The sequence below is a fragment of the Manis javanica genome, chromosome 13 (assembly GCF_040802235.1).
Source record: "Manis javanica isolate MJ-LG chromosome 13, MJ_LKY, whole genome shotgun sequence".
Lineage (NCBI taxonomy): Eukaryota > Metazoa > Chordata > Mammalia > Pholidota > Manidae > Manis > Manis javanica.
The window spans coordinates 1,086,888-1,114,271 of NC_133168.1; the positions used below are offsets into that span (position 1 = coordinate 1,086,888).

General features: G+C 50.7%; 1 protein-coding gene across 1 annotated transcript in view; it reads left to right on the forward strand.

Annotated features, from left to right (window-relative positions):
* The first annotated feature begins 2,044 nt into the window (after window positions 1–2,044).
* Window positions 2,045–27,384, forward strand: part of METTL24 (methyltransferase like 24) — a 43,633-nt gene continuing 18,293 nt past the window's right edge. Inside the window, 5 exon segments of the mRNA XM_073220764.1 lie at window positions 2,045–2,154; window positions 3,332–3,389; window positions 24,705–24,787; window positions 24,789–24,862; window positions 24,865–24,908. Coding sequence (XP_073076865.1) covers window positions 2,045–2,154; window positions 3,332–3,389; window positions 24,705–24,787; window positions 24,789–24,862; window positions 24,865–24,908 — 369 coding nt within the window.

Consider the following 27,384-nt stretch of genomic DNA (forward strand, 5'->3'; position numbering starts at 1 on the left):
AGGCAATTAATGAGGAGTTGGTTGATGAGGAAACCTGAAAGACTGTGTATATATGTACATACACATATATGTAATATATATCATATATGTCTTTGAATATACATTTTGTATCTCTCCATAGTATATGGGAGAGCGAGGGAGAGACCACAAACAGGAGCCCAAAGAGATGATCAATCCCACTGATACCGCAGAACCCCCTTTTCCCTTCGTATGCATCTTCATTTCCTCCTTTGACTTTTGCGACCCCTGGTGAACTGTGTTTCCTTCTATTTGTCATGCAAATGAGCTCACACAGAGGTGCTGACGTGAACATTAGGTTCAAGAGTGCTGGGAAATGAGCCAGCAATGGCACACTTACACGTACAGCCAAAAGAACTGAAGACGCGTGTGCACACAGCTTGCACACGAAGGCCTACAGCAGTACTATTCGTGACGGCCAGAAGTTGGATGCAACCCAGATGCCCAACAACTGGTGATCGGGTGCAGAAAACGTGGTCTCTCCGTGTGGTGGGGCGTCATCCAACCTTAAGTAGGATGAAGCCCTGACACGCCACCAAGTGGATGGACCTTGGAAACATGCTAAGCGAACGAAGGCAGTCACCGAAGGTGACATACTGCACCACTCCGTTTTAATAAAAGAACCAGAACAGGCGAATTTGTAGAGACAGGAAGATCAACGGTTGCTAGGGGCTGGGAGCAGGTGGATGGGGAGTGACTACTCCTGGGAACAGGGTTTCTTTTTGAGGTGATGAAAATATCTGGAGTTAAGTATTCGTGAAGGTTGCACAACCTGCATATGTATATGAAAACCATTCAATTGTTCACTTTAAGATGATAACTTTTATGGCATGTGAATTGTATCTCAGTTTAAAAAAGTGCTCAGAAGTTCATAGAAGAAACGACAGGTGTGAAATGACATGCTTTTCTCTGTTCAGATCAAGAGGAATTAGCTATGGGAGAGCCCCGGGCCCCCAGCCTGATGGTGCTTGCTGTGGGGATGGGAAAAGTGGAGGCCGCGTGTTCGCTTCCCCGGGAAGCACTGGCTTCGCCTCTCAGGAGCGGCCACCCAGCCCCTGGGGAACTTCCTGGCGCTCACTCTCCGGGCAGCCCCCCCGGCCTGCAGACCCATTGCTGTCAGGCCATACAGACCTGCAGCGGAAGCCCCGGCACTTGCTGTTTGCCAGGCAGGGGAGCACCTCCAGCCGCCAAGACTGGGACCTTGCTGGCCTCCTAGTGCACCGGCCTTTTGCATGAAGCGCTGGCAGGGCCCTGGGGTTTGTGGAGGACACGGCCAAGCACCTGTCCTCCTACTGCGCGCTCCTGTGAGCGACCTCTTCTGCTTAGGACTCTGGCTACCCTGGTTTTTCCCTCCCACCTTACTTCTCGCCCACATGGTCCTTATTGCTTCTTTGTAACAACCTGTGAGCCCGGAGCCCCCGGGCCGTTCTGGAAGGCACTTGTGTGAAAAAGCCAACAGTTTATGCCAGTAATTTGCTTTCATACAAGTCTTCCCAGCTTCTGAAGGCTGCTCTGTCGCCCAGCGGTTCTCATAACAGGCTTCTGAGTTAAGACACGCCTGATTTCTATTCTCCTAAGAGGGACTCTGCTAAATAACCATCTTAAGGTAAATAGGAATTATAACCCGGGTTGACTGAGGTCAGATTTAGTACCTTTTCTACTCTGTACTCCTTCTAGCTCTGTGCTAATATCTAGATCTCAGAAAATATGTTGACTACTATAGGTTTTAGGCTTGATATTAAGGCTTCTTAGGTATTTTCCAAGACAACTAATACATTTGAAAGCTTGATTTTAGCTATTTTGTCAGGTTGGAGTTTCAAGCATGCCTAAGAACAAATTTGAACTGATTATATAATCATGATAAGGAATGTTCTTTTGAATAGTGAATATTCATTTAGTACAGAAATAGTAAAAAATGACTTATTTAACTAATGCGCACATTGAGGACATCAACCCCAATCAGAAGCAGGCAGATACATCACGTTTGAATTCATTTGGATGCAGAGAATCGTTCCGGGAAATCGGAATGCCTGGGCCCTGCTCCTGGACCGGGAATGTTCCGGCTGTGAAGCGCAGCTCCCAGCGCAGGCTGGTGCCTGATGAGCGCCGACAGCCTCGCGTCCTTCCTCGTCACTGGTGTGCGGAGACGAGGGACGGAGGACGAAGCACTGTCCCTACTTAAAAAACGTAGGCAAGCCAGGCCGCTGATAATTAAAATAAAGATACGTGGGTTTGGTCAAGTCATTGACTTAAAAGGAAAAACAGATCAAAAGTGCTTTTTAGGTTGTTAAAAAAAATGTTTTAATAACAAAACCGTAAAATAATGGGAGAAATGGGGTAAGGGAAACGGGAAATCTCATTTTCTGTGTCTTTTATCTGCAGCCTTCTTGGATTATAGTTATTTTGGAACCAGAATTTTTCAATTTAAAAATAGAAGTGAAGAAGTAGGAACAGCTTGGAGTTTGGAGGAAAAAAATCAGAGAAAGAGAGAAATGCAGCAGAGAGGCTGCACATGGTGTGACTGCTCAGCTCACATGCCCCGGGGACTGGAGACACTGGGGCCGTGAAGATGACTGGGTCCGGACAGCGGTTCCCCACGTTCCCCAGCTGGGAGAACTCGGTGGGGACCTGACGGGCACTGGGACAGGCGTTCCAGAACGCCAGGCCTCTGCCGCAGACACACTCGTTTGCAGTTGATCTCAGGGGCTTTGTGGGCCTCTGATACCCTAAATTCATAATCCGAGAGTGGGTCAGACCCAGCGGTGGGAGTTGAGAATACAGACACCACGGCGTCCCGGGAAGGGCCCCTCGGCCCCCAGGCAGGTGCGTGTGCTGGGGTAGGCCGGGCCCCAAGCCTGGGGTGCATGCCTCCGGCTCACACAGCCCGGGGTGACTGTGCTCGCAGTGTGGGCTTCTCTCCTGGGGTCCCGGCACCGCTGGCTCGGCTGAGCCCTCAGGGGCGGAGCCCGGGGCCTGGCAGCAGCCTGTGGAGTCGGGCCAGCCCAGGCCGGCCGGGCGCTGCGATGGGCGGCCCTGCCGCCGGCCTGCCCGCTCCCCTGGGTCTCCTTGAGCTGTGCCTGGAAGAGGGGCCCTGTTCTGCTTCCAGGATTGTTGCCCGTGGCTCCTCCCTGCTCTTGACTTTCATGTCGCTTCATCTGTAAATAAGTGCTTATTCTGTGCTGTGAAAATGTTGAATGCTAAAAGAATTTTCAAAGGGGGCGAAATTTCATAGCTTCTTGAGAAATCAACAGAGGCAGATTTCTGGGTCACCCCGTCACTCTCCTGCCCCCCCCCTCCCCGCTTCCCGCTTCAGGCTCACGCTGCTCTGCGCGCTGGCGTTAGTCTGGCATCCTCCCAAGCTGATCATGTCGGTGCGCCGTCTCTAATTACGCGCTTGTGGAGTCTTCACAACCATTTAATTAGCAAGTTGAGTAGAAGCCTCATAACCAAACTCACCAATTTGCAGTAATTGGTCAGTTATATAGAAGGTAGCTAGAACAGGGATTAGCAAAAAGTGCGCACACAGTGTAGTTCAACTTAAACGCACGCACGTACATCCACTTGCCAGCCTTGTGTTGTGAGTATGGCCGCTGGCTGGGCTTCTGGTCTTTCTTAACGGCCTTATCTTGTCCAATTTGGGGTTTCTCTAAAGTAGAACAAAAGCGTGACCCTTGTGAGGCATCTGCGGGGGAATGTTCTAGACTTCAGTGCTTTGTTACTCCGTTTTACAGTCACTGCCTGCACCCCAACACAGCAGCCCTTAAGAATGGTAACCAGCGCTTACTGACTTGGTTTCTACAGGAAAGAGACGCCATTTCTTTCTGTGCACAGACTTTCTCCGTTTACCTAAATTTTAATTAAATTATGTAATTTCAATAACTCGCACAACTGATGAAAACTGACTTGGCAACAAACCGGCTCGGCTCGGTTTGGGAGCAGCGGGAGGGCGCGGGCAGGGAAGGTGCTGAGCGCCAGGGACCCCCACGCATCGCTTCTGGGGACGCAGGCGCAGAGCACGCCCACCGTGAGGCGTGTGTGCTGTGCCCTGTGTTTCAAAGCGCTGAAGTCACTTTACATCTGAAAGATAAATCCCTGCAAGGAGGGAGGCCTTTATACCTTCCAGAGAATCTGCAGAGCAGGGCATTGTTTAAGGTGCGACGGTTAGAACTAGATCGGAGCAGTTAGGATCAAAGGTCATCCCCCCGAGACAAACAGCATTCACCTTCGCCTGAACAACGCAGCTTTTTGCACTTAAAATTTGTAGTGGCAAATATTTACAGTGTCAAGGTTACAAGTCAGTGGTCTTTGGAATTATAAAAATGAACTTTCTATGTAATAGAAAAGCTCTGTGATCTTCCCAACAAATAGATATGGATAAAGCTTAACTTTAGGGTTTCAAGGGCTAGGATACATACAGATTTAGCTTACATTTAAAAGTTGGTATGTAAATATGTATTAATCTTACCTATCAAAACAAACGTTAATTTTTAGTGAAATGTTTTAAATTCTCAACAGTGCTTTCTCCCAGTTTGTCTCAGGGTTCTTGCTAAACTACTTGTGACCTGTTGCTTTAATAAGAGTAACACTGTATCAAGGACATCAAAGGTTTATAATTGTTTATTTCCACCTACATAAATAAATAGTATTTCTATTTAGCTGGAATAAGGTATTACTCTAAAAGCCCAACTATTGAATTTCCCTACTTACTTCCAAAGTACTAACAAAATCGTCCTCAATCTGAAAAATTATATCATGTTCATTCTTCTGTGGCATTTAAATAAATGTAAAAATGTGCCTTGGAATCCTTCTTAGGGGGGAAAGTTAAAGCAGTGAAACACGCGGTGTCCTCACAAGGCACGTGGTTTGGTCAGAGAAACAGGCCTGGTCCTCTTGAAACACACTGAACGAGACGCCGAAGCTCGCAGGGAGAAGTACAGGCAAGCACCGAGGGGGCGCCTGCTTCGCATGGTCTGTTTTGCACACGGTAGAGGCTTGAGTGACTAGGACATTTGGGGGAAGTCCGTGGGGGCTAAAACCAGACCCTGAAGAGTAAGTGGAATCAGAGCTGACTGGTGAATGAGCGAGAGAACTCCGGGTGGCAGGGAGGAGGCCGGCATGGCACGCTGGGGCCGGGGAAGCAGAGCCGAGAGCAGGCTTTGCTCCTGACCGGATGTCCTTGCGGTCCTTCCGGAGCACTTCCCGCCTCCTCCGCATCTTCTCTGGGCAGCGGCTTGTCTTTGGCTGCATCCTTTCTTCCCCTTTCTGAGAATCACCATAAGACTGATGGTCTCCTTGCCTCCCATTCAGTCTCTGGTGGTGCGGCACTGGGAAGGCTCTATGGGGTGCATTCGTGATAATGATAGCCTGCTTTTACCCAGTGCCCCTTAGGTACCTGTATCATACCTGTATCAGTCAGGACAGGCTAGGTTATGCGGCAGTAACAAACATCCTCCATATTTCAGTGGACTAAAATACAAACTTTTATCTCTCACTCATGCCACATGTCCAGTATGGGCTGGGAGGTTGGCGAGAGGCAAGATCTCAGCTTCTTGGGGTCATTCATCAGAAAGGTCTGCCCGAATCCTTTCCCTGGTACATGCTAGCTCTCCTCCTTAACTCACTGAGATTCATCACCATGACATTTCAGAGCCACTGGTGGCCTTTTTAGCGTGCCCCACATCTGTGGATGAAGAGCTCTGTAAATGTGTTGCTCACTGCACACATGCGTGTGTCTCTGCAAGGCAGCCGTTATGGTTTTAAATTTGGAATCCCTTTTTGAAGCTGCTATTGGGCATGTAATATCTGTATTAACAGAAAAACTTGCTACAGGGAACATCAAACTCAGACCCTGGATGCAGGCAGCACGGCGTAGCAGAGCAAGTGTGGGGCTGGCGGTGTTGAGGTCTGGGTCCAAGTCACAGCCCTGCCTCCTCCTGGGGGACCTCGGGATGTCATCTCACCTCTCTGAGCTTGGTTTCCTTCACTTACAATATAAAGGAGTTGGTGTAAATCATCCTTAAGGTCTCTTTGAATACAGTGTAAGTAAATAAGTAAAATTTAAAGCTAGAAATAGTTTCTGTCTTCTGGATTCTATGACCTGTTTTTTAAGCTCTTCTCTGGGGGAGGAACTTTGTTTTTCTTTCTCATATTATTAAAAAATATGGTCAAAATTGTCATCAGCGTAGGTCTGCTATATTTATTTGCACAGTTTGTCCCCTTAGTCTTGCTATTTCCAGAATGAAGTGGGGAAAAGGGACTGGGCCAAGGTCAGCTGCCCCAGGGCTGCCTCAACACCAAACCTGGAGAGTCTCACCCTCGCTCACCAAAGAACGCAGTCCGGAGAGTCACAGGGCTGCAGGCCCGATAACTGGCCTCTGAGAGGGCTGCTTCCTTCGGCAGCTCTTCGTGTCCCTGAGCGGGGCCGCTTACTCATGAAGACCGTAGATCTTTCCTTCCATTTAGGTTTGAGGCTTAAGTGCTTTTGGTTCCAGAGTTGCCCCGCCAGCTCTCTGCCCTGTTTTATGCCGCTGGAAGCTTCCCACCTACGAGAAAGGAATATTTATTGGGCTGCTTCTACTTATCAGGCACTGTAACTTACAGTGCATTCAGACAGAAAAGTACTCTAGAAATACAGAGTCATGCAAGAAATGTCCCAGAGCCAGAGCCTTATCTGTAGTCGCCAGCACTCACGCAGGCTGCCAAACACTGCATCACAATCTAAAGGGCCAGAGAGGCCAAGTGGACACAGTGAAACATGGACAGCATGCAGGTGACAAGAGTTAGTCCCTGAGGGATGAACGTACGCCTGAAACTGAGACGGGCACAGCTCCAAACACATGCTGCACGGCTGTGTGACCACAGGCAAATCTGCAGAGGGCTGGCGGGAGTCCATGATGCCCTGGGTCAGCGGCAGGTGGTGTGCACGGCTTTGCTCCCCACCCAGGCGTCCTGCTCACGACCCAGCCCCTCACGTTGGGCTACGCCCTTTCTCAAAGGGGCCATCATGCACCACCCCGCATCTGGATTTCTGGGGACACTGCCTCCCACCCAGGTGCCAGGCCCCGTGCCAGCCTGCAGGGTGGTTGCCGCTGTGTTTCAGATGCTCACGGAGGCCTCCGGGAGGCATTCTTTCTGCCATAATCCTGCTCCCCTGCCCTCGGTGGCTCCGAGTGGTGCATTTTATTATTTTTGGTGATAGAAGTCATGTCTTGTTTAGAATCTAGACCTCAAACACTAGAACAGTGCTCCGCAGCCCTGAGCCTTACCATCGGCAGGCTTTCTGTCTGGCACTGTGCCAGAGCCTCACCAGAGGCTAGTGGGGCACCCTCGGGGTCACAGTGCGGGAACTGGGGGGGGGATTGGCACAAGGCTAGGGGACTGATGTGGGCTGAGAGCCCTCAAAGAGGCCCTGGGTACCCCTTATGGAGAACCCGGGTCCCAGGTGAACTTGTGGGGTGTGGAGATGGCTATGCAGGCACCTGGGGGGCAAACCCTCTTTGCTCTCATGCCCCTCCCCCCAACCTGTTCCCTTCTCGGCGCCTCTCCCTCTGCCCTGTGGCTCTTCTGTCCTCCCCACCCCCTGATGACTGCACTTCTCCATCAGCTGTGGCAGCTACTTAGGACCCAAGGACCCTTGTGGTTGGTCATAGGGCTTTGCAGGCCCCCGTCCTGAGAGGCTGATGTCTCAGGAACTGACCAGCATTGAGCGAAGGTGGCAGCTGCCTGGAGTTTTCTGACTGAAGTGAGTCCCTGAACTCCTAGCAGACTGACATTGACACAGATGATGATAAGCTTCTAGGATTGTGAGTCCCAGGAAGTCTGGGTGCCTGATGTGTGTGTGTGTGTGTGAGAAAGAGACAGAATCCTTAAAAATCTGGCCAGTGCTGTTGCTAAATCCCTCTTTGTTTCTTTGGGCAAGCCCTGTCTATGCTCAGACCAAGGCAAGCGAGTCTCGCCTTCCCTGGCTGGTGAGTCACAGGACCGACATTTAAGTGCCTACTATGCACGGCGACGCCGTGTGGTCTCTACACCGTGGAAACCTCAGCGTCTCCCCGGGCCCCCTTGGAGTCTGGCCGCTCTTCCTGCCGCCTGTGACAAGAGCGGACAGTGTATGATGCGTTATTCTCTTAGCCACCCCTTTCTGCCTTTCAGTCTCGCCCAGACTTGAACTATTTTGACACACAGAAAACACGGTAAACCTAAAGATGTCATTTGAAAAACAGCCCAGAGTTGTTTGGCATTTCCGTCCAACTCCCCAGGATGACAGGGAGGGTGAATCTGCAGCTGAGAGTTGATTCTGCCTCGTGCTTTTTTCTTTTTCCTTCCTTCCTAGAAGTTGCCAGGGCCTGGCTGAATCATGGGGCACTTCTTGTCAGAGCTGGTTGGATTTCTGGTCCCCTTGGCCACCCAGCCCGCCCCCTGTGTGGTGACACGGAGGCACAGACTGGCGGGGACCCAAACGCTGGATTTAGGTTTGAGTGTCGCAGACGTTCAGCAGATGGACGTGGAGAGACGGGCCTGGGCCTCGCCGGGAGGGGACCTCAGGCCCAGGGTCCCTGTGCAGAGGGCTGGCCAGGCCTGTCCCCCAAGCCATTCTGACCCAGGCCCGCTCCTGAGTCCATCACAAGGCTGATGGGGTCAGCTTGCTGCTGTGTTTGTCTTGGTTCCAGCAATTTGGTGGTAGCACGTACAGGTGAGCAGCTCTGGGGTCTTTCCCGCTGGGGTTTGCTGAGCTTCTTGAGTCTTTAGTTCATGTCTGTTGTCAAATCTGGGAATCTTTCAGCCATCATATCTTTAAATATTGTTTTCTGCACCCCATTCTTTCTCCTCCTCCCCTGGGGTTCCAGTGACCGAGCGTCAGGCTCGTGGTGCCGCCCCGCGGGCCCCTGAGGCCCGTCCTTCTCCCCATCACTCCCCTCTCTGCCCCTCAGATTGCATGCCCTCTGTGCATCTGTCTTCGAGCTCCCGGGCTCTGCCTGGTGTCCTGCCCACTGTGAGCCCATCCGCTGGGATTTCGTTTTGGTCATTGCATTTTTCAGTTCTAAAATTTCCGTTTGACTCTTTGTAGATTCGATTCTGCTGTTCACACTTTCTTTCACTGGTTTCGAGAGCGGATGCTCTTACTTCTCAGAGTATTTCTGCAACAGTTGCTTTTACGTTTTTGTCAAATGACTCCAACATCTGCATCGTGCCAGCACTGGCATCTCTTGTCTCCTCCCCGCACAGCTGGAATTTTCCTGATTCCTCACATGCTGAATGGTTTTGAGCACCTGCTGGCCATTTACACACCGTGAGACTCCGAGTTGTGTTCCGGTGTTACAGATGACATTATGCATTTGTTCTCACAGGCAGTTGGGGTGGGTTCGGGCCCCAAGTGCCACCAGCCTCCCATGGATCGTGGCGTTCACCCTCGGTTCTGTTTTCCGAGCCCTTGTAGCATTTTCCAGATCTGTCCCACCTGCAAGCCGCCCAGGGGCCAGTCTGGGACCCAGTGGAGGGCTGTCTGTGGGCACGGCTCTCAAAGTCTTTGATGCCATGAGCAGGGTCAGCTGTGAGCACATGCGGTGTGAGCCCGGGACTTCATGACCACTTTGTGGGGTGGCTTCCTTCCCCCCGAGGTCCCCAGCGGTACCCAGTTCCCTGCGGTTTCTGCGCCTCGGGCCAGGAAGTTTGCACCTTTGTTTCCCCTGCTCTGCTTATGCTTTGCCGTGTCCTTCCTGGGCTGTGTCCAATACCAGGCAGAAGGAGCTCACAGGGGTTCACCCACACTTGGGGGCCACAGCCTCCATCACACGGGAAGCTTCCTTTTCCTCAGTTTTAGGTGCCATAACCCACCGTGGTTTCCATCACTGCAGTGGGATCGCCTGGGATTGGGGTGCTGGGATGGAGAATGGGAGGAAAGGACAGGGCGTGGGGGATTTGCCCCAGTCTCTGGGCAGGAGGAGCCCCTCAGCACCTGCCCCAGCATTCTGTCCTGGTGTTTATGCCCAGGGTCCCCTGCCCCAGCGTTCTGCCCTGGTGTTTATGCCCAGGGTCCCCTGCCCCAGCGTTCTGTCCTGGTGTTTATGCCCAGGGTCCCCTGCCCCAGCGTTCTGTCCTGGTGTTTATGCCCAGGGTCCCCTGCCCCAGCGTTCTGTCCTGGTGTTTATCCCCAGGGCCCCCTGCCCCAGTGTTCTGTCCTGGTGTTTATGCCCAGGGTCCCCTGCCCCAGCGTTCTGTCCTGGTGTTTATGCCCAGGGTCCCCTGCCCCAGCGTTCTGTCCTGGTGTTTATGCCCAGGGTCCCCTGCCCCAGCGTTCTGTCCTGGTGCTGTGGCCGCACTCAGTGCAGAACACAGAGGGATGTGTTTACCCTCCTAGCCAGAACTGAAATTGAGATTCTTTTTCCTTAATGACATTTCTGCATGGGGTACCTCAATTTTTAGTGTCACTACAAAACGTGTAACTGACCCTGCTCTTTGAGAAGAGGGCAGGCTGGGAGCAAGGCCCAGCACGTGTGTGTGCAGAGGGCAGGCACACGAGCTGCCACCCAGGCTCTCCAGAGTCCGGCCGCTACTCAGCTGACGTCTTAAAAACCACTGCGATCTAAGGGCGATGCCGAGGGGTGGGGGGGAGGCTCCGCACTCCCAGCCACACCGGGTTCAGGCTCTGCCCAGCCACCCTTCTGTCCTCTCCTTCCCACAACAACTCCCACACTCCCCCTTCTCCTTCTGGAAAGGAATAAACAATTCCTTCAATCGTCGATTCCTGCCCACTAACAGATGCTCTTAATTAGCACAAAATTGCAGGAAAATTGCTAAATAGATGCATTTTGCTTGTTTTGGGTCTATTTCTCCCAGAGAGCTTCGGCTTCCCCAACATCAACACATGCTCAGTGTTTAGTTTAGTTGGCGTGAAAGACTCACAACCTTGTTCTTTTCCGTGGACACAACTGCGATGCAGAGAATCGACAGTTAGCCATCTCTCCCAGTGGAAAAGGGCTGGTCTAAAACCTTTCAGAACCTCAGTAGCTGTGGGAATGTGCCACAGTAAAGAAACTGATTATTTAAATTGCGCATCATACAGTTTCATCCCTAGAGAGCGGCAGCACGGAAGGGGTGGATCACTGGGAGTCTTCTTTCGGCTTACTTTATATTTTTTTATACAGAAAAAGTAAAAAGAAAACACTTGCACAAAACTTATTTGTATAACGAGTGGTGACGTGTTCTTTGTTTGACAACTTCTGGGGAGGCTACGTGAGGTCATTCATGCTGTGTGAGGTCATTCGCGGTGTGGGGGAAACTGCCTGTGCGGAAGGGAGCTGTTGTCCCAAACTCCGAGACCAGGGAAGCTTTTGCACAGCCAGAATCGCTGGCCCTCTTTTCTAGGTCATGGGAGGGTCTGCTTTTTCTATAATGTTTTTAATGCAGCCGGTTTTGCTTGGGGCTTATGGGCTTGAATTAACCTATTTCTATTATGGGCATAAGTGTACACTGGCAGGCAAGAGACTTTTTAAAAAGATTTCATTTTTTTTGCATTATCTTTTAATAGTAAATATTGGAATTCAGTTTCCTTGGCTCAAAAGAATAATTTTCATCCTTTCAAGAAACACATTTAATGCTGAAATCAAAAGTATATAAATATCCAAAAGCCTCATGGCTATGCTTGCAAGCGTTTTGAGCCAGAATCCACTACGTCTGTGCAGCAGCCAGGACTGACCCGAGATCACGTTTTACCCCATGGGGACAGAGCCTCAGACGTCTGCAGAGCAGCCCCGGCATAGCGAGTTGGTCGTGACAGTCTTCTGCTGTTCTTAATCTTAAGTTCTGGAAATGTTTCCTACTTAATCACAATGTTTGCCTGTCCTTAGAGGAAGCCAGCTCCCTCTCCGAAGCCCTTCCCGGAGGAAGTCCACACAAGCCTTTGCAAACAAGAGGGGCTACTCCCTTCCTCAGAAATCTGGGCTCCACCTCCCCTGGGATGCGTGTCCGTGTGAGGGCTCCTTGTGGGCGAGGCCTGGTGGTCAGAGGGCAGGACCATGGATTGGACTGGACAGTTGTGGGGGGACACCAGTCCCTGCGGTGGCTCGGGAGCACAGCCACTTCTCTGTGACAACCCGCACGTGTGCTCCCTTTGATATTTCAGCTCAAGCCTGCTGGGGACAGACAGACCAGCCCCGCACTGAGGTCCCTCCGCCACCTGCTCACGCGGCTCCTTTATCCACCCGAGGAGGAAGCGGGGAGGCCAACAGGACCGGAAATCCACCTCCTGCCTCCCGGAGGTGACAGGGTAGTGTCGCTCTGGCCACTTGGATAATAGGATAGATACCTGGCATTTGGGGAACTGTTTGGGGTAAAATCATAGTAATGATAATTTCTTTTAAAGAAAAATATTTTTTTTGTCTTGTTCTATTAAACACCAGCCATTAGTGTTTTAAAGTGCTTAGAGAATTCTATTTGTAGGATTTTCTAAGGACAAATATTGATGTGTGCACTAGAGAATTAAGACAAATGATAATTGAAAGGGATGATAAAAGCTAGTGGTTTCCTTGGGGAAATCATCACCAACTGCTGTCACACTGCCAGTAAGAGCATTAGTTTATGTGAAATGTTTTTTAAACAGCTCAACCAAAGCGTTCAGCCAGAGCGCCTGTGAGGGCATCTCTCTGCTGCATGTTTCTACCACATCTCCACCCGGGACCCTCGCTTACATTTCTCACTTTCAGCCTCTGGTTCAGGTCAACACTCAGTTGGGAATGAGAAATATCAGACTGCAAGAAGGATACTGCTTGTGAAGCCTTGCAAGTAATAATTTTATAGTTTTACCACATTGAGTGCTTCTGTGTTTAAGGTGTCTCTCTAATGGAGCTCTGGGCTTCCTGCAGAGGGGAGCTTCCCTTCTGCTCCTGGGCTGCCATAACAAAGTACCACAGGCCGGAGGGCTGGTGGACAGAAATCAATGTCCCGGTTCTGGAGGCTGCAAGCCCAAGATCAGGGCGCCAGCACGGCTGGGCTCTGCACGAGGCCCTCTGGCCCGGGCCCTTCTCGCCCCGTCCTCACATGGCGGGTGGAAGGGGCTGGGGGCTCTGGGTCTCCTGTAAGGGTGCTCCACCCTCCCAACCTCAGCAGCCCCACCTCCTAAAACCATCCCCTTGGTCATTAGGGTTTTTCAGTATGAATATCGGGGAGGGGGCACACCCATTTAGACCATAGCAGTACTGACTGAAGAGCACGTATACACATGAATGGTCCCTTTGTCGTGTCCCCAGAACCTTCCTCACCATAAAAGGGGGCTTAAGGCAGGTCCTCAGTACTCTGTAGGAGCCCCTGTGCCGAGACACCCACACCTTTCCTGATCCTGGACATTGCCCTGCCAGCTGCTGGGGCTTCTCTCTTGCCATCCCCACTTCCCTTGAGCCCCTGCACCCCTTGGAATCACAGTGAGCTTCTTGGGGGGCTTCCAGGTGGTGGCAACCCAGGTGGGGAGCTCCAAGCTCTAGCAAGGACTTCATGACTGGTGCTTGCTTTGGACTGGGGGGGGTCCCCACTTTTCTTCCAAATCACTGCCATTCCCAACCCCTCATCCACCCCACCACCCTTGCTAAAGGGTCATCTCTGACCACTGGCCTGTGGGGGCTCCTCAAGTCCACGGAAAGGTGGGAGCCAGCCCTGGGGGTGACAGCTCCACTGGGGTCCCCAACACCCTGGGACATGGGGTGGCGCTGCCCCTCTCCATCTTCTGGAACTTCAGGCATGTGCTGCCGTAACAGCAAGGCCGGCCCTTAGGGAGGCACGGATGTCCGAAGTGCTGAGCTGCAGGAACCCTGTGGATGGGGCGTTTTTCTCCAAGTGGGGGGTGGCCCCGTGTAACAGAAAGCTGGGAGGGGGAGCCCCACGGGGTCTGGCAGAGTTTGCCTTTGATGGGAAGAGTCAGACACCCCTGGGCCGTTGCAATCTCCTGCCAACCTGGGGCCTCACTTGTCTCCGGGTGGCTGACGTGGCCTCGTGCAGCAGCTCCAAGCCGGCTCCTGCCCCATGTGCAGACGTGCTTGCTTTGTAGGCCGACGCGGCCGCACCACCAGAGGATGTGCCTGCGTCCTTCCCGCCTCCGCGCCCAGCGCCCCATCCCCGCACACCCACCCATGTTTCCGCCTTCCACAGGGTCCCCTTGCGATGAGGCTTCCAGCAGGGGGTGGCCCTGCTCAGTCCCTGGATGAAGCCTTGAGATTCCTGAGATGTGTCAGCACCACCCAGGGGACGTTTTAGGGGCAAGGGGGTTTGGAGCCCTGCAAGGGCCCAGTCGCCCCTCTCAGGGGAGGACTTGTCTGTAAGGGGGTGGGGACTCTGAGGACTCCTGGGAGGGACCTGATGGGGACGCGGTTCCCAAGGCCCTGCTGCTCGGGTCCCTGCACCCACCTGGAGGCAGAGACACTGCATCGCCTCCTCTCCAGACGTGCCATCATCCTGCAATGTAATGAGTCATCAATGTGTTTTAAAGATCCTCTTTAGAAAATTGCTCTGCAAAACCATTTGAAACAACAGATTCTTGACTGTGAGTAGGCGGTCGAGTGTGTCACAGGCAGCCACCATCTGGAGGCGCAGTTCCCACTTCACGTCTGGAGGGACCCGCCTCCCCCCTCTCCTGTCACAGACGCCTGGCAGATGGCCGAGGGGGGCCAGAAAGCGGATGGACAGCGGGCGGCCAGGGCAGGACCTGAAGTCACCCCCCGCTCCCCCACGGCAGCTCCTGCCCGGGTCCGCAGGCCCAGTCCCTGCCCCCAGCAGGCAGAGACAGTCCACGAGGCAGAGCATGTGGCCCATGGGCCAGGAGGTTCCGTTCTCAAGTAGCCTGATGCTGGGGAGAGAGAGACAGCCAGGCAATCAAGGCCTGGGGAAAATACGGCCTGAACGAGGGGCTAGTAAATCGGGAGCTCGGAGGGCCTGCAGGTGCCCGGGTCACCAGGGAGTGGCTCTCGCCGGGGAGCCCCCTGGCCTTCGCCCCCCACTTCTCTGAAACCTCGCTGGCAGCACCGCCCATCTTTCATCCGGGAGACGGAATGTGTTCGCAGACCTCTGGGAGGCTCGGTCCTGGTGAAAGAATGTCCCTTTCCTCATAAGAGGCGGACAACAGGGATTTTAGTATCTGTCACCTGGACATGGGAGTGAAAGCTTGTGGGGTTACTCATGAGCAGTAGGGTGATAAGTCGATGGTGCATTTTACGTAATTTCATGTTATTTTGCTGTTGCAAATGCATTCGGTGGACTTACACAGACTTAATTAAAATGCTGTGATTTTAATTGAATAGTTTGGTTTTCTGTGAGGGGTAAGAAGCTGGACTCTTCACTGTGACTTTAAGAAGCCCTTAAATGCCAAGAAAAAATATGAGAGGTGTTAAATTTAGGAATTTACTGGAGAACTACGGGTTCCACCCCCCAAAAGAAACTGACCAAGAGAAAGCCTCCAAATTCCCTCTCCTGAGGGTTTCAGCCTGACACCCCTAACTTCCAGAGGCCCACTTACTCAGAAGAAGCCTTGAGCCATGGAAGGGTCACTGAGCGTCTCTTGGATTTTTCCCACGAGTTATGAGCTGAGAGAAGAAAATTTCTTTTAAAAAGAGCACCCTCTGATGTCATCTGATGTGACCCTGGGTGATTAATTCTGCTTCCCTGGTTCTCACTGTTCTGATCTTGAACAGGAAGAGATCGATTAAGTTGCTTCTGAGGTCCCTCCCTGTTTTGTGAGGTTGCACTGTGTAGGATTGTTATTAAGTATTTTTGAGTACCTACTATGTGCCAGGAACTGTGCTAGGCCCTGGGATACAGTCTCTGCCCTTGAGCAGCTAACAAACGAGTTGAAAAGATGAGTAAAGGGACATGGAAATATTTGTCCCACTTAGTGAGTGTGATGATAGAGATTCAGTTGTTGACCCTCACTAGGATTTTTGTCCTCTGGAAAAACCAAGATAAGGCAGGTGCAGACCTCACAGTGCATTTGTAGTCAGGGGTCATTATGCCCAGGTAAGGTCCTGTGTTTTTCCCTACTTCTGGGTCCCTGGAAGCCAGCAGGTGGAGGCGCCTCAGAGATAACACTAATTGTTTCTTAGCCAGAATCTTTTCTAACCATTGCTCCCTCTCTCTGTAATGCAGAGCTTCTTGGCTGCTTTGGGGGGCATACGCTTCATTTAGAACCTGTCTTGACAACGGAAGCCTACAAAACTGGGAGAATATTAGAGTCACAATTATTCACCGTTAACAGCAGTGAGGCATAATGGACAAGGAAAAAAACTCTCTGAAGGTATGAAAGCAAATTCAACCCACACCCTCTTATGCTGCTTTTTAAGGTAAAAAAGAAGTCATTTCTGTCAAATCTGTATTCAAGCTTCTACGGCAAGGCCCAGCAACTGATACATTCACCACTGATTTATTCATTCCTTAACTCAGCACACACTGGCTGAGTACCTGCTCTGTGGCTGGCATGACCTGGATCTCAAACCTGCCTTGAACACCTGCACACACTGGCAAGCAGCCAGGGTGCAGGAGAACTGTGCGCTCCAGCGGCAGGCAGATGCAGAGAGGTGCCGGGGCTTCTACAGGCCAGGCTGGCACGGGAAAAAAAGCCTAGAGCTCGGGACAGTACAGCTCTAGCCTGCACTGGGGCCACACCCCTGGACTTGTGCCCAGTAGGCAGCCAGACAGCTTGACTGGGACCCCGCATTTTCTGATGAAACACCGACGGGTACAGTGTTCGGGCGGATTGTGCAGAACATGAGCTCAGTTTAATTAGGCGTTGTTTCTAATGTGGAAGACCACGGTTACATCTCTGAGTTCTGGACTCGAGGACACACTGTCTGCTGCTAACAAGAAATGGTTAAGTCATAAACACAGTGTTCTGTTCTAAGGGAAGGCTCCAGACCCAGCTTTTTATGGCAACCCCCAAACCATATGCCTCCGGGAAGCATGCCTTGCCCCACAAAATCTAAGCAACAGTTGCTGTTTTAAAAGGAAGAAATACATTGTAAAACATTATCTATCCACCCATCTACCTATCTAATCTACCCATCTATCTATCTATTTGTATGAATAACATAAAACCCTAGGTTCTGGAGATGCAGACGTCACAATTTTATAAGAAGATTTTCTATTATATTTACTGCTACACACACACACACACAAATGTGCACACACACACACATGCTTTGGGATAAGCAACAAAAACACTCTTTGAGGTTTTACCTTTCAAAACAATAGCATTACATAAACAAGCAGTTGATCATTGAAGTGATTTTTGCCCAAAGTCCCCAGTTTTAAGGCCCCTTTTGTCAGATTCTACCTATGGGTTGGCGGAAATGCTATTCAAGCTTTTGGGATTCAAAGTGAAGTGAAAATGAATTAGATTCTTTTAAGATAAATAACTAAAAAGCATTTCAGAAAACACTGTTTTTCTGGAGTCTGTTTTCCTTTGTTCAGGGCTCAGTCACTTTATAGGGCTGAAATTACAAGGGAAATCGGAGAAAGAAAGAAAGGCAACAGGATTTCCAGAGTTCAGGCTCAGGCAGGAGTTACCTTATCTTGCTTGCAAGAGTTTATTGAAGGCCTGGCTGTAAATCTTTACGAGAAATCTTGGAAAATCAATATTTAATTAATTTTTAGGAGCTGAATTTTACCAAGTATTTGTTGTTTCAAAAGGTAATGTCTTTTAATGAGATGGCTAATGAACGGTAAAAATGGAAAGACCCCTGTGTTTATTTTTGAGGTAGAAGAGGAAAGGGGGGCAGTAGCAGACAGACTGAGTGGAAAGATGTCTGTCTGGTAGAAACAGATCTGTACAGGATGCAATCTGCGGAGGAAGAAACGCTGAAGGTGTACCTTTGATACAATAAAACGCTGCTCCGCAGGCCGGCAGTGGGGGAGCAGCCGCAGCGAACCTCGGAGGCCTGGGGAGGCCCGGGGCTGCCTGCAGTCTCGCAGGGCCCAGCTTATTGCAGCCCCGCGTCCCTGGCTGTCTGTTGGAGGGGGATGGGGGTGGAGGCCGTTGCTACTTTAAAGGGTGCAGCCTCTTCCCTTGCTTTGCTGAGGCTGGAGTGAGGCGGCTGGACCGGCCCCGGGAGTGGGGGTGGGCGCTTTAGAAAGGTTTGCGGGAGGAGTCGCCTGGGTCGCTTATGAAACTGCGTGTCCCCAGGCAGCAGCCCCAAAGATTCCGATTTTGCAGACAGGGAGTGGCCCCCAAAACCTGCATTTCAAGTATGTCCAGGGTCCCTGTGGTGCTGGTGGGCCAGCAGTGAGAGCGGGAGAGGCGGGGGTCAGGCCTCAGCAGTGGGAGGAGGGAACCGGGGCAAGAAGCCCCGACAGCAGACCGGTGGTCACGCTGGGGAAGCAGGGACGGGACGAGGAGGTGCCCACTGCCAGCCCCCAGGTAGACTCGTCGCAGGGATGAAGGACAGCGTAGGGAACACAGGGGTGGCCCGAGTCCCCGGAACCAGGCTTCCTGTGGGGGCGCCTGCTACGGGCACCGTCACTCAGCGAACGCAGAGCCTGGGACCGTCCAGACCCCGGTCACCGTGGAGGGTCTCGGGGCGAGGGGCGGTGGGCCACGAGCTCCGGGCTGAGCCCGCCGCAGGGGGAGCAGCCGGGTGACAGCGCCGCCCGCCGCACCGGCTCCTGGGCGCGGGGGCTCCTCGGCGGGGGACCCGCAGGGAGTGAATCCTCCGCGGCGTGTGGACGCGCCCGCTGAATAGGCGTTCAGGGCGAGATGATCGGGAGAAGACCCAGCTCCGTTTTCTGTTATTGTCATTGTTTTTCCCTCTGCAGTGCTGTGGGCAGGGAAGGAGGAAGTACCGGGCTGAGGGTGACGCGTGAACCCGGAGGGTGTCACTTGCTGGCCTCCCTGTGAAACTCGCCACCCCGGCCCGAAGGCGCCTGTCGCTGGGCGGGCGGTTCGCCCCGACGGCCCAGGCCTAAGGGAGGCCCCACCTGACATGTTCTTTTCAGATCAAAGATTTGGAAAATCAGGTAAATGGAACGGTCGGGCAAGCCCAGAATATCTTCCTGAGAAGTGACTTGTTTGCTGCCATGTTTCCCAGTGACTTAAAGCAAGGAAACACCGTGCGCGGGTGCGGAGGTGGGTGGGCGGAGCCGGGGAGCCCGGGGAGGGTGCCCGGGAGGGTGCGGGGGGTCAGGGCGGCGGTTGCGTGGCCAGGTAAATACCCGGGCCGGGGGCTTGCGGCCTTGGGTGCCACCAGTCGGGCGCGCGCTCCGTGCCCCAGTTCCTCTCGGGGCGTATTTGCTGAATGCGCGTTTGGAGTGAGGGACTCGCTTCTGCGTGATGCGCAGCCCCGCGGGGTTTCTTCTCCCAGTTTGATGGGTGAGTCAGAAGTGCTCTGTCAGCTCGGGGGCGGCTTCTCCCCGTGGGCTCCCCGCGCTCAGAGCAGTAACCTCCCTCCCAGGGCCCGTCCCTCGGCGGGACTGTGACTTGATTTCCTTGACCCCGGGCAGCTGTCCGCCGTGGCCAGTACCTGCTGCCTGTGCGGACAGGGCGGCCCCACCGCGTCTGCCTGAGATGAAGGGCAGGCAGTCTTGGGTTCTTCGGGGACCCGTGCCCGCCGTCGGGTTTCACTCCTCCTGCAGGAACACTGCCGAGTCGGACCTCTGTGCTTTGGCCCTTCTGGGCCTCGGCCTTCCGCCGGCCTCTGTCCACCTCCCAGACTAGCGCCCTCTGGCCTCCCTGAGCCTCCGCCCTCCACCTTCCCCCCCCGACGTGCTGTGCCTCCTCCTTCTCTCTTCCTGTGGCTGGGCAGCTCCCAATCTCCTTCCAACCTGCCTACAGCCTCCACGAGGTCACTTGGCATCTGGCCCTTGGGATTCCTCCGACATTCCCTGCAGGCCTGGGTTTCCCTGGGGAGGGGAGTAGTTGGCAGTGAAGGACGTTGCTGTCCTGTGACGGTTCCCAGGGACCAGGGAAGCACTAAGCCCCTACCTGCCGTTCACCATCCCATGCTTTCAATGATTCACGTTGATGTGATGTGAATTCCTTTCGGACTGCGTGCGGTCGCATGGGCACAGACAGCCCGGCTACCCAAGTCATCAACTCGGCGACAAGCCGCGCAGTCTCTGCTCCTTGGGGTGGGAACGTTACAGCAGAAGGAAACGAAAACACACTTAGGCGGCCGGGGCGCCTTCAGCAGCACAGAGCTGGGAATGGCGCGGCCTGTAGCAGGTGCCCCTGTTCTGGACTCATCTGCCTGTTACCTGCCTGTGGCCCTTGCGATGGCCTCAAGTGGCTATATCTGCCCCATGTGGCTGTTAGTAAGTTGGTAACTTCAGTTTTCAGCGTGGGGATGATCTTGGTGAAGCCGATGATTCCCAGCTGGAATTAGAGCATCCTGACTGTAAGGAGAGAGAGGAATATTAAAATGCACCTAGAAAAAAACCAGGGAGCGTCTTAGCCATTTTATTCACAGTCACGCTGAGTGACCCGAGACAAGTGACCCTTGTTGGATCTTTATGTTTTTGCCACGTTTTTCTGTGTATTCTTTAAAAGAAAGGAAAGGGAATTCTTAAAAGCATGTGATTTTGGACAAAACTGTGGGAAACATTGGCATTCGGTTATTCAGGCTGAAAATGACCTAAATGTGCAAACGGATTTAGACAGCGTTTTGTAAAAGGGTGAATGTAAAGTAATGAGACCATCTCAAATACACCGATGCTCACATAAACAGCCCTGAACTTGCAAAATGATAATATGTCTCCAAAAAAAGGCAGGAGAGAGTTATTTTGGTTCAGAACACCTTGTTCCATAGACTTTTGTAGAAGCTGCATGGCTGGGGTCCCAGGCAAGACCCCCTGAAGCTCTCTGCAGAAGGACTGGGGACCCTAACAAGTGCCATATGTTTGTTGTTAACCAATAGGTCTCAGCACCTCTGTAATTTATATTCAGGGGCATAAGAGACAACTGCCAGCCGGAATCCTAAATGGTAAGGGCTAGGGCAGTATGTGGGTGACGTGGAGGCCCACCCAAGGGTGCTGGTGCCTACAGGGTCACCACTGCTGTCAGACTTTCCCAAACAAGAATTCTCAGTTGTGGTCCTGGTGGATTTTTTTGTAAAAACAGAAGGTTCAAATCAGAGTTTCTGCACAATGGCAACATTCCTCGTGGGTCAAGGGAAAAGCAGTGGTGTACACCCGTGGAGCTTGGTACACAGTAGGCACTCAGTATACATTTGCTGCATAGGCAATCGCTTGACGTAAAGAGTCGAGGCAGAGAAGCTGGTTATGCTGTGATTTAAACCAGGAGGCTGAGGATTAGGAAATCGGCTGCTCAGCCGGTCGGTGAGAACAGAGCTCTTTTTCCGGGAGCCCACCAGCTTTGCTTCAAGACTGGAGGAAGATGGGAAGTTGTGGCACTACCGTTTATTTTACATCATACTAAAAAATGTATGAAAGTAGGTCGTAAAAATAATTGCATAGCACCACATGCAAATTAGAGACCTCAGCATGGTGCTATTTTCTTGCTCCGAGTGCCTTTATATTTTACCTAGTATTTCACACCCTGGAATAGTTTCATTTAAAGCATATAACTGCATAAAATGAAACTAGGAAAGCTGTGCTGGGGGAAATTTTTTAAGTTCCTTTTTGCTTTCCTTTTACTTCAGAGCCATTAGATAAGAGTCCCGTAAGACTGCAGATTATTACATGTAGAAAGGCAGTTTCTTATTTTCATTTAAATGTTCAATGTTCACTATTCAAAGCCAACTTTGTAAAGAGCAGATGCGAACAGTTAAATTCCAAGGGGAACAGAAATGAATAGATTCTAAGGGCCAATGCAGGATTCAAATGCTGAAAATACCTAATTGAAAACTGGAAACTAAAGAAAAAATCTCTTATGGCTAAAAAAATGGATGCTTTGGGTGATGGTGTAATGTTGACTGCACTGTTACTCAGGATTGAGGATGGGAGCAAGAACCCCCCTTCCTACGTGAGCTGCTTGCCTGGGGGCAGGTAAACAGCTGGCTGACAACATCTCAGCTGCTGCCCAGGGAAGAGACTGACCGGAAATGGGGGCCCTGAGGTGAGGCGCAGGGCAGGGAATGTGGGCCCTGGGTGCCCAGCACTTAGGGGTGCTGGGAGGTTGTGAGGCAGGGGGGCAGGCAGGTGGCAGGTGGGTTGTGGGGCCTCTACATCCAGGCGGCCTGTGGACTGACCAGGGCCGCAGCAGAAGCCCTGCACCCCTGCTGAGCCCCAGCATTCCGGGCAAGCTGAGGGGGTTGGGGGGCCTTCCTGGAGGGAGAGGGAGGGAGGGCCATTGTTTTCCTGGTCACCTCCTCCATGTAATGTTAGTGCCATGAATACACTGCATGTTTGTTTCTGTAATGTGTGTATCTGTGCTTTGTGTGGAAAAAGATGAAGTTTCTTTGCCCTCAAGAATCGATTTTTGCCCTCTCAGGGGCAATATCTGTTGAAAATAATGTTTTAGATGAAATCTTGGCATTTTGTGCAATGGTATTTAATAAAAATCAATAGTTATAAAATATTTTCCATCCATTCTTCAGTGTTATTTGTGTTCTGGAGAACCTATTTCTCCCCCTCTGGTAGCTGGCAGTTTACAGATCTAACCAAGTCATTTCAGTTAGGTAACAGATAATCCCATTACCCAGTAGGCATCATCCCAGGTAATCATTTGACCTGATTCTCTGGTCCTGCAGGGCTGAGGAATGGGCCTACGGGAGCTCCTGGGGAAAATACAGCTGTCTTCTTCCAACTCTTCCGTGGCAGTGGTGAAGACTAAAAACTTCCCCTGCATCTGGGTTGACTTGATTTCATTCTGTTCATTTTTGTAATAACTTTGTTGAGCTGTAATTCACAGACCACAATTCAATGGCTTTCGGTCACTACAGTCCATTTTCTAGAGCATTTCCATCACCCCTACCAAGAAGCTCTGTGCCCAGTAGCAGTCACTCCCAATCTCCCTCCAACGCTCTTACCCCCTTTCACTCCCCAGTTCTAGGCAACCACTAATCTACTGTCTGTCTCTATAGATTCACCTATTCTGGACATTTCATATAAACAGAAACATGCAATCTGTGACCTTCATGACTGGCTGTTCTCATTTAGCAGTGTTTTCAAGGTTCATCTGTGCTGTAGCGTGTATCAGTATCTCACTCCTTTTTACTGCTGAATAATATTCCTCTGTATGGATATACCACTGTTGTTTATCCACTCATCAGTTATGGGCATTTGGGTTGTTTCTACTTCTTGGCTTCCATGAATAATATTGCTGTGAACATCGTGTACAATATTTTGTGTGGACACATGTTTTCATTTCTCTGGGGCGTGCACCATGTTCTACTCCCACCAGCAGAGAGTGAGGTTTTCCCATTCTCCACATCGTTGCTGACATCACTGTTATTCATCTTTTGGATCATAGCTGCCCTACTGGGTTTGAAGTGGTACCTATGGTTTTGATTTGTTTCACTCCACCAGCTAATGACTGTGAGCATCTTTTCTTATGTTTATGCTCTGAGTTTTCGATTCCTGGGGGACATACAGAACCATCACCTTAATACTCAGGAACACTTTTAAAAGAATAACCAGGGACCTGAAACAGCACCACATTCATCCTGTCGACTCTGCAGCAGTGTTAAAGGGCATGCGATTTCCAGCATTGTGTCTAGTCCCAAGGTCACATTTCTTACACAGCTTGAGAAAAGGCACCCCCTCCCTCAAGAACCTTTACTGCCACCTGCTAGAGAGTCCTCCTTGTGGTGACCGTGGTGTGAGCAGTGCCCCCTGGAGCCGTTCGGGGCACAGAGCACGCAGCCACACTAGCGGCCCTGCGCTGAGACGTCAGGAGAGGAGGCCAAGACGGTGCCTCTGTAGCCTTTGGAGAGTTAGCCCTCCAACCCCCCTTCCCATTTCTTCAACACACCTGTCAGATTTGACGGCCCTTCTGTGCTGAAGTTTGCTACGATCTGAAACCCCTGCATCAGTGTATGCAAAATAATAAAAAGGCACCTCTCTCAGTTAGTGTCATGTTTTTCATTCAAATTTAATCATTCAGCTTTAATCAAAGTGATGACTCTTACACCAGTAAACAAGACATATTTCTGAGTAAACTAAAAATGTATAAGTATGGGAACATTCAACGTGATGTGCTCCCTATGGAAGTACAATTAATTCATAATCTCTTCTTCCTGTTGATGTGAACTGAGTAGAACCACACACATTCGTCTTTTTTCTTTACATGGACTGTTTTGATGTACATTCCATTTCTCAGAAAACAGCTATCATCTCTGAGTCAAACCACATGCACAGCTTTGTAGCCATTAGAACAAATTACCTTCTCAGTAAATGCTCCTTTCCTTAAAGGAATTGACCCCCGGCTTATAGTTTTCATATTTTCTGACACAGGAGAACTGCCTAAGAGTCTGGGGTAGTCTTGTTTCATTGTTACATCTTTAAAAAAATTAATCTGATAGGCTTCCTCATGTTCAAACATGTGACTTGTCAGCAGGTAACTTCTCTACATTTATCCAGAAGTTGTTAGCTATATGCTTTCTGGGGAAAGGAGGTTTATTGAATGCATACAGTTAGCCATGTGTTGAAACAGGAGAAGGCTTGATACGAATAAGAAAATTGGCCTTGGAACTGTCATTTGGTCAACCCACCATTTTTTACCTCATTATATGTTTTGTCCATTTCTGTCCCTTTCTTTACAGGCCAGATGTGATGATACCCAACTTGAGGTCAGCATGGCCCACCATGGACATGGAGTACGTCGTTTTGATCCCAGTGGTAAATCGCTCACGCTCTGGGGAGCACCTTTCCTATCGCCTCATATCCATGGACTAGAGGGACCTCCATCCAGCTACTGCTGCCCCAGAAAACTGGGAACCATTTTGAATGAACTTGGGCATCACAAGGTCAGATTTTTAAATCTGATTTCATGATGATTTCAAACTTATAAACTGGTTTTTAAAACTGCCAAGAGCTGGATAGTTGAGGGCCCAGCTCTCACCTCCCTGGTCCCACATCACAATTCATAGTTGGCTCTGCAGACAGAGTTTCGGCAAGGATGGAGCTACTTAAATTAACTGAAGGTTTTAGCTGCTGTTGGGAAGTGCGAAGGTTTTGGCCACGGCGGGCAAGGCGTACAGGCATGGGCTCAAGAGCACCATTTCCATCTGGCGATTGATTCAAAATGTCCAGACAAGGCAAACTGCTTATGTCAGCCCCAAATACAAAAGGTAACCGGGGCAGGCTTATGTTTGGAAAGAGATTGCTTGTGTATCGTGTTTCTTGCTGTTGGAACAACTATTTTGAGTTCCAGGCTCTTAAAGGTCAGAATATACCTGTGGCTTTGATTAAATGGACTTTGTAAAACTGAATGAACATTATGTGTGTTACCACTGATATAATTGTGTCAGAGGATGTCAAATCTCTACAAACATTTTCTTTTGAATGGACAGCAAAACAAGGAAATTCAATCTTTGTACTGTGTTCCTTGAAAGCGATTTTTAGTGTCAACCTAAGCCAATTGCATGTTGTAGGTTAAACTAGAGAAATTCACCCAAGTGTACTTGCATTTGATCACCAGTCTTTCTTGTCTTGGCCTATCGAGGCCTATCACTCTCAGCCAGAGATGGCATGTAACTTAGAACATGCCAGAAATGGGTGTTTCTGAGAAACAGTGCACATGGACCTCAATTTTAAATTTGAATCGGCTGTTTGGCCCTTAATTAAAGGGGTTCTCCTCTGCATTGTCCTTCTGTTCCTTCCCCTTTCTCCTGCTCTCCCTTCTCCTCTTCCTTCTTCTTTTTAAATAAAACCTCTGTTTAATTATACAGCAAGAGCTCCTACAAGAACAACTTCAAAAAATTTGCTGCTCTTTACCATGTGATTAACTATTGACTTGTATTTTGCTTTGCCATTGAGAGTAACTAGCATTTAATAGTTAGGAGCCTGTAGGGAAAATGGAAGTGCCTATGGCCAGGATCCTCACCTGACCCTGAACTATTTGGTGATGTCACTGGCCTGCTGCTGGGCTACTGCTCCCACACCTGCAGGCAAGGGGCTACTACTGACTGAGTCACTATATAAAGAGCCCTGCCCAGTGCTCTGGGCGGAGGCAGAGGTGGGGGTGGATTATGGACCTGCAGGTGCTGGATGCAGATGGGATCCTAATGCTCAACCTTACTGCCTGGAGAACAAAGCCAGGTATGAACCCTTTTACCCCAAGAATGTTCTGTTTTCATTCCTTAGTGTCTTGTCAGTGGGTTTCAGCCCTGGACGAGTTCACTATGGATTCAGTGTGACCAAGAAATGACAGTAGAATGTTCTTGGGGTGAAAGGCTTAGACCCAACACTATTTCCAAGGTGGCAGGTCAGTCACTAGAATCCCGTCTGCTCAGAGCAAGTCTGCACGCAGCAAGCCCATCTCTGCCTCTGGGCTCCTCTGCCCGCACAGCCGTCTCAGTCTCTGTCCTCGGCGCTGCCACCACTCCAGCCCCATCTCTGCTCTCCGGCAGCCTTGCAGCTGGGCCACCATGTTGCCCAGAGCACTGGGTGGAGCTCTTTATAGAGTCAGTAACAACGTATTGCCCAGACGTGTGCAGTGAGCCAGCCGACCAGGGCCGGGGGAGGGTCCTGGCCACAAGCACCTTCGCTTTACCCACACTCAGTCTCACTGACTCCGCAGTGAACCTGCCCAGGGCTGAAGCCCTCAGGTAAGACAAAGCCTCAGTGAAATATACATGGGAATTTTTGGTAAAATCTCTGAACAGAACCTGAAGAAGCGGGGGCATTTTCAGTCCTTTATTTTGTTTTTAGCACTATCATCTTCATGAACCAGTGTTTTACAGTTGAAAATTATAGGCTTGAGTCTCCAGTGTGTCAACTCAAGGTCATTCAAAGATTCAGCCGCTGATTCTTTGTGCTCATTTCGGAGTCTTGATGCCCCTCCTTCATTCTCTGCCTGCCCTGGTCCTGACCACCCTCATTCTTCAAGAAAAGGAGTGAAACTAGGAGCCTTTTGGCTTTTTTGGATGATATTTTAGCAAAAGATTTGGTCAATGTGAGGATAAAGTAAGACTTTGAAAAATGATCTGTGGAGATGATTTATCTAAGCCACACCTCCTCTGAGAAAGGTTCTCAGATAACCAGATACACACCTGAACTGTGTTTAGCTCCATGGCGGCTGCGTTGGGCAAACCTTTGTGCTGAGGGTGAAGCATGGGGCCTTCAACGTGCTCCTGGGACAGCAGAAATACTTGCAGGAACGCCGAACAAGAAGAAATGTTTTGAAGGATTTTTTTATATTCCTGAGGCTGCCTATTTTTATTAAAAATATTAATAATGGCATTTATAAATGATTAAGATGGTAAATTGTACGTTATGTGC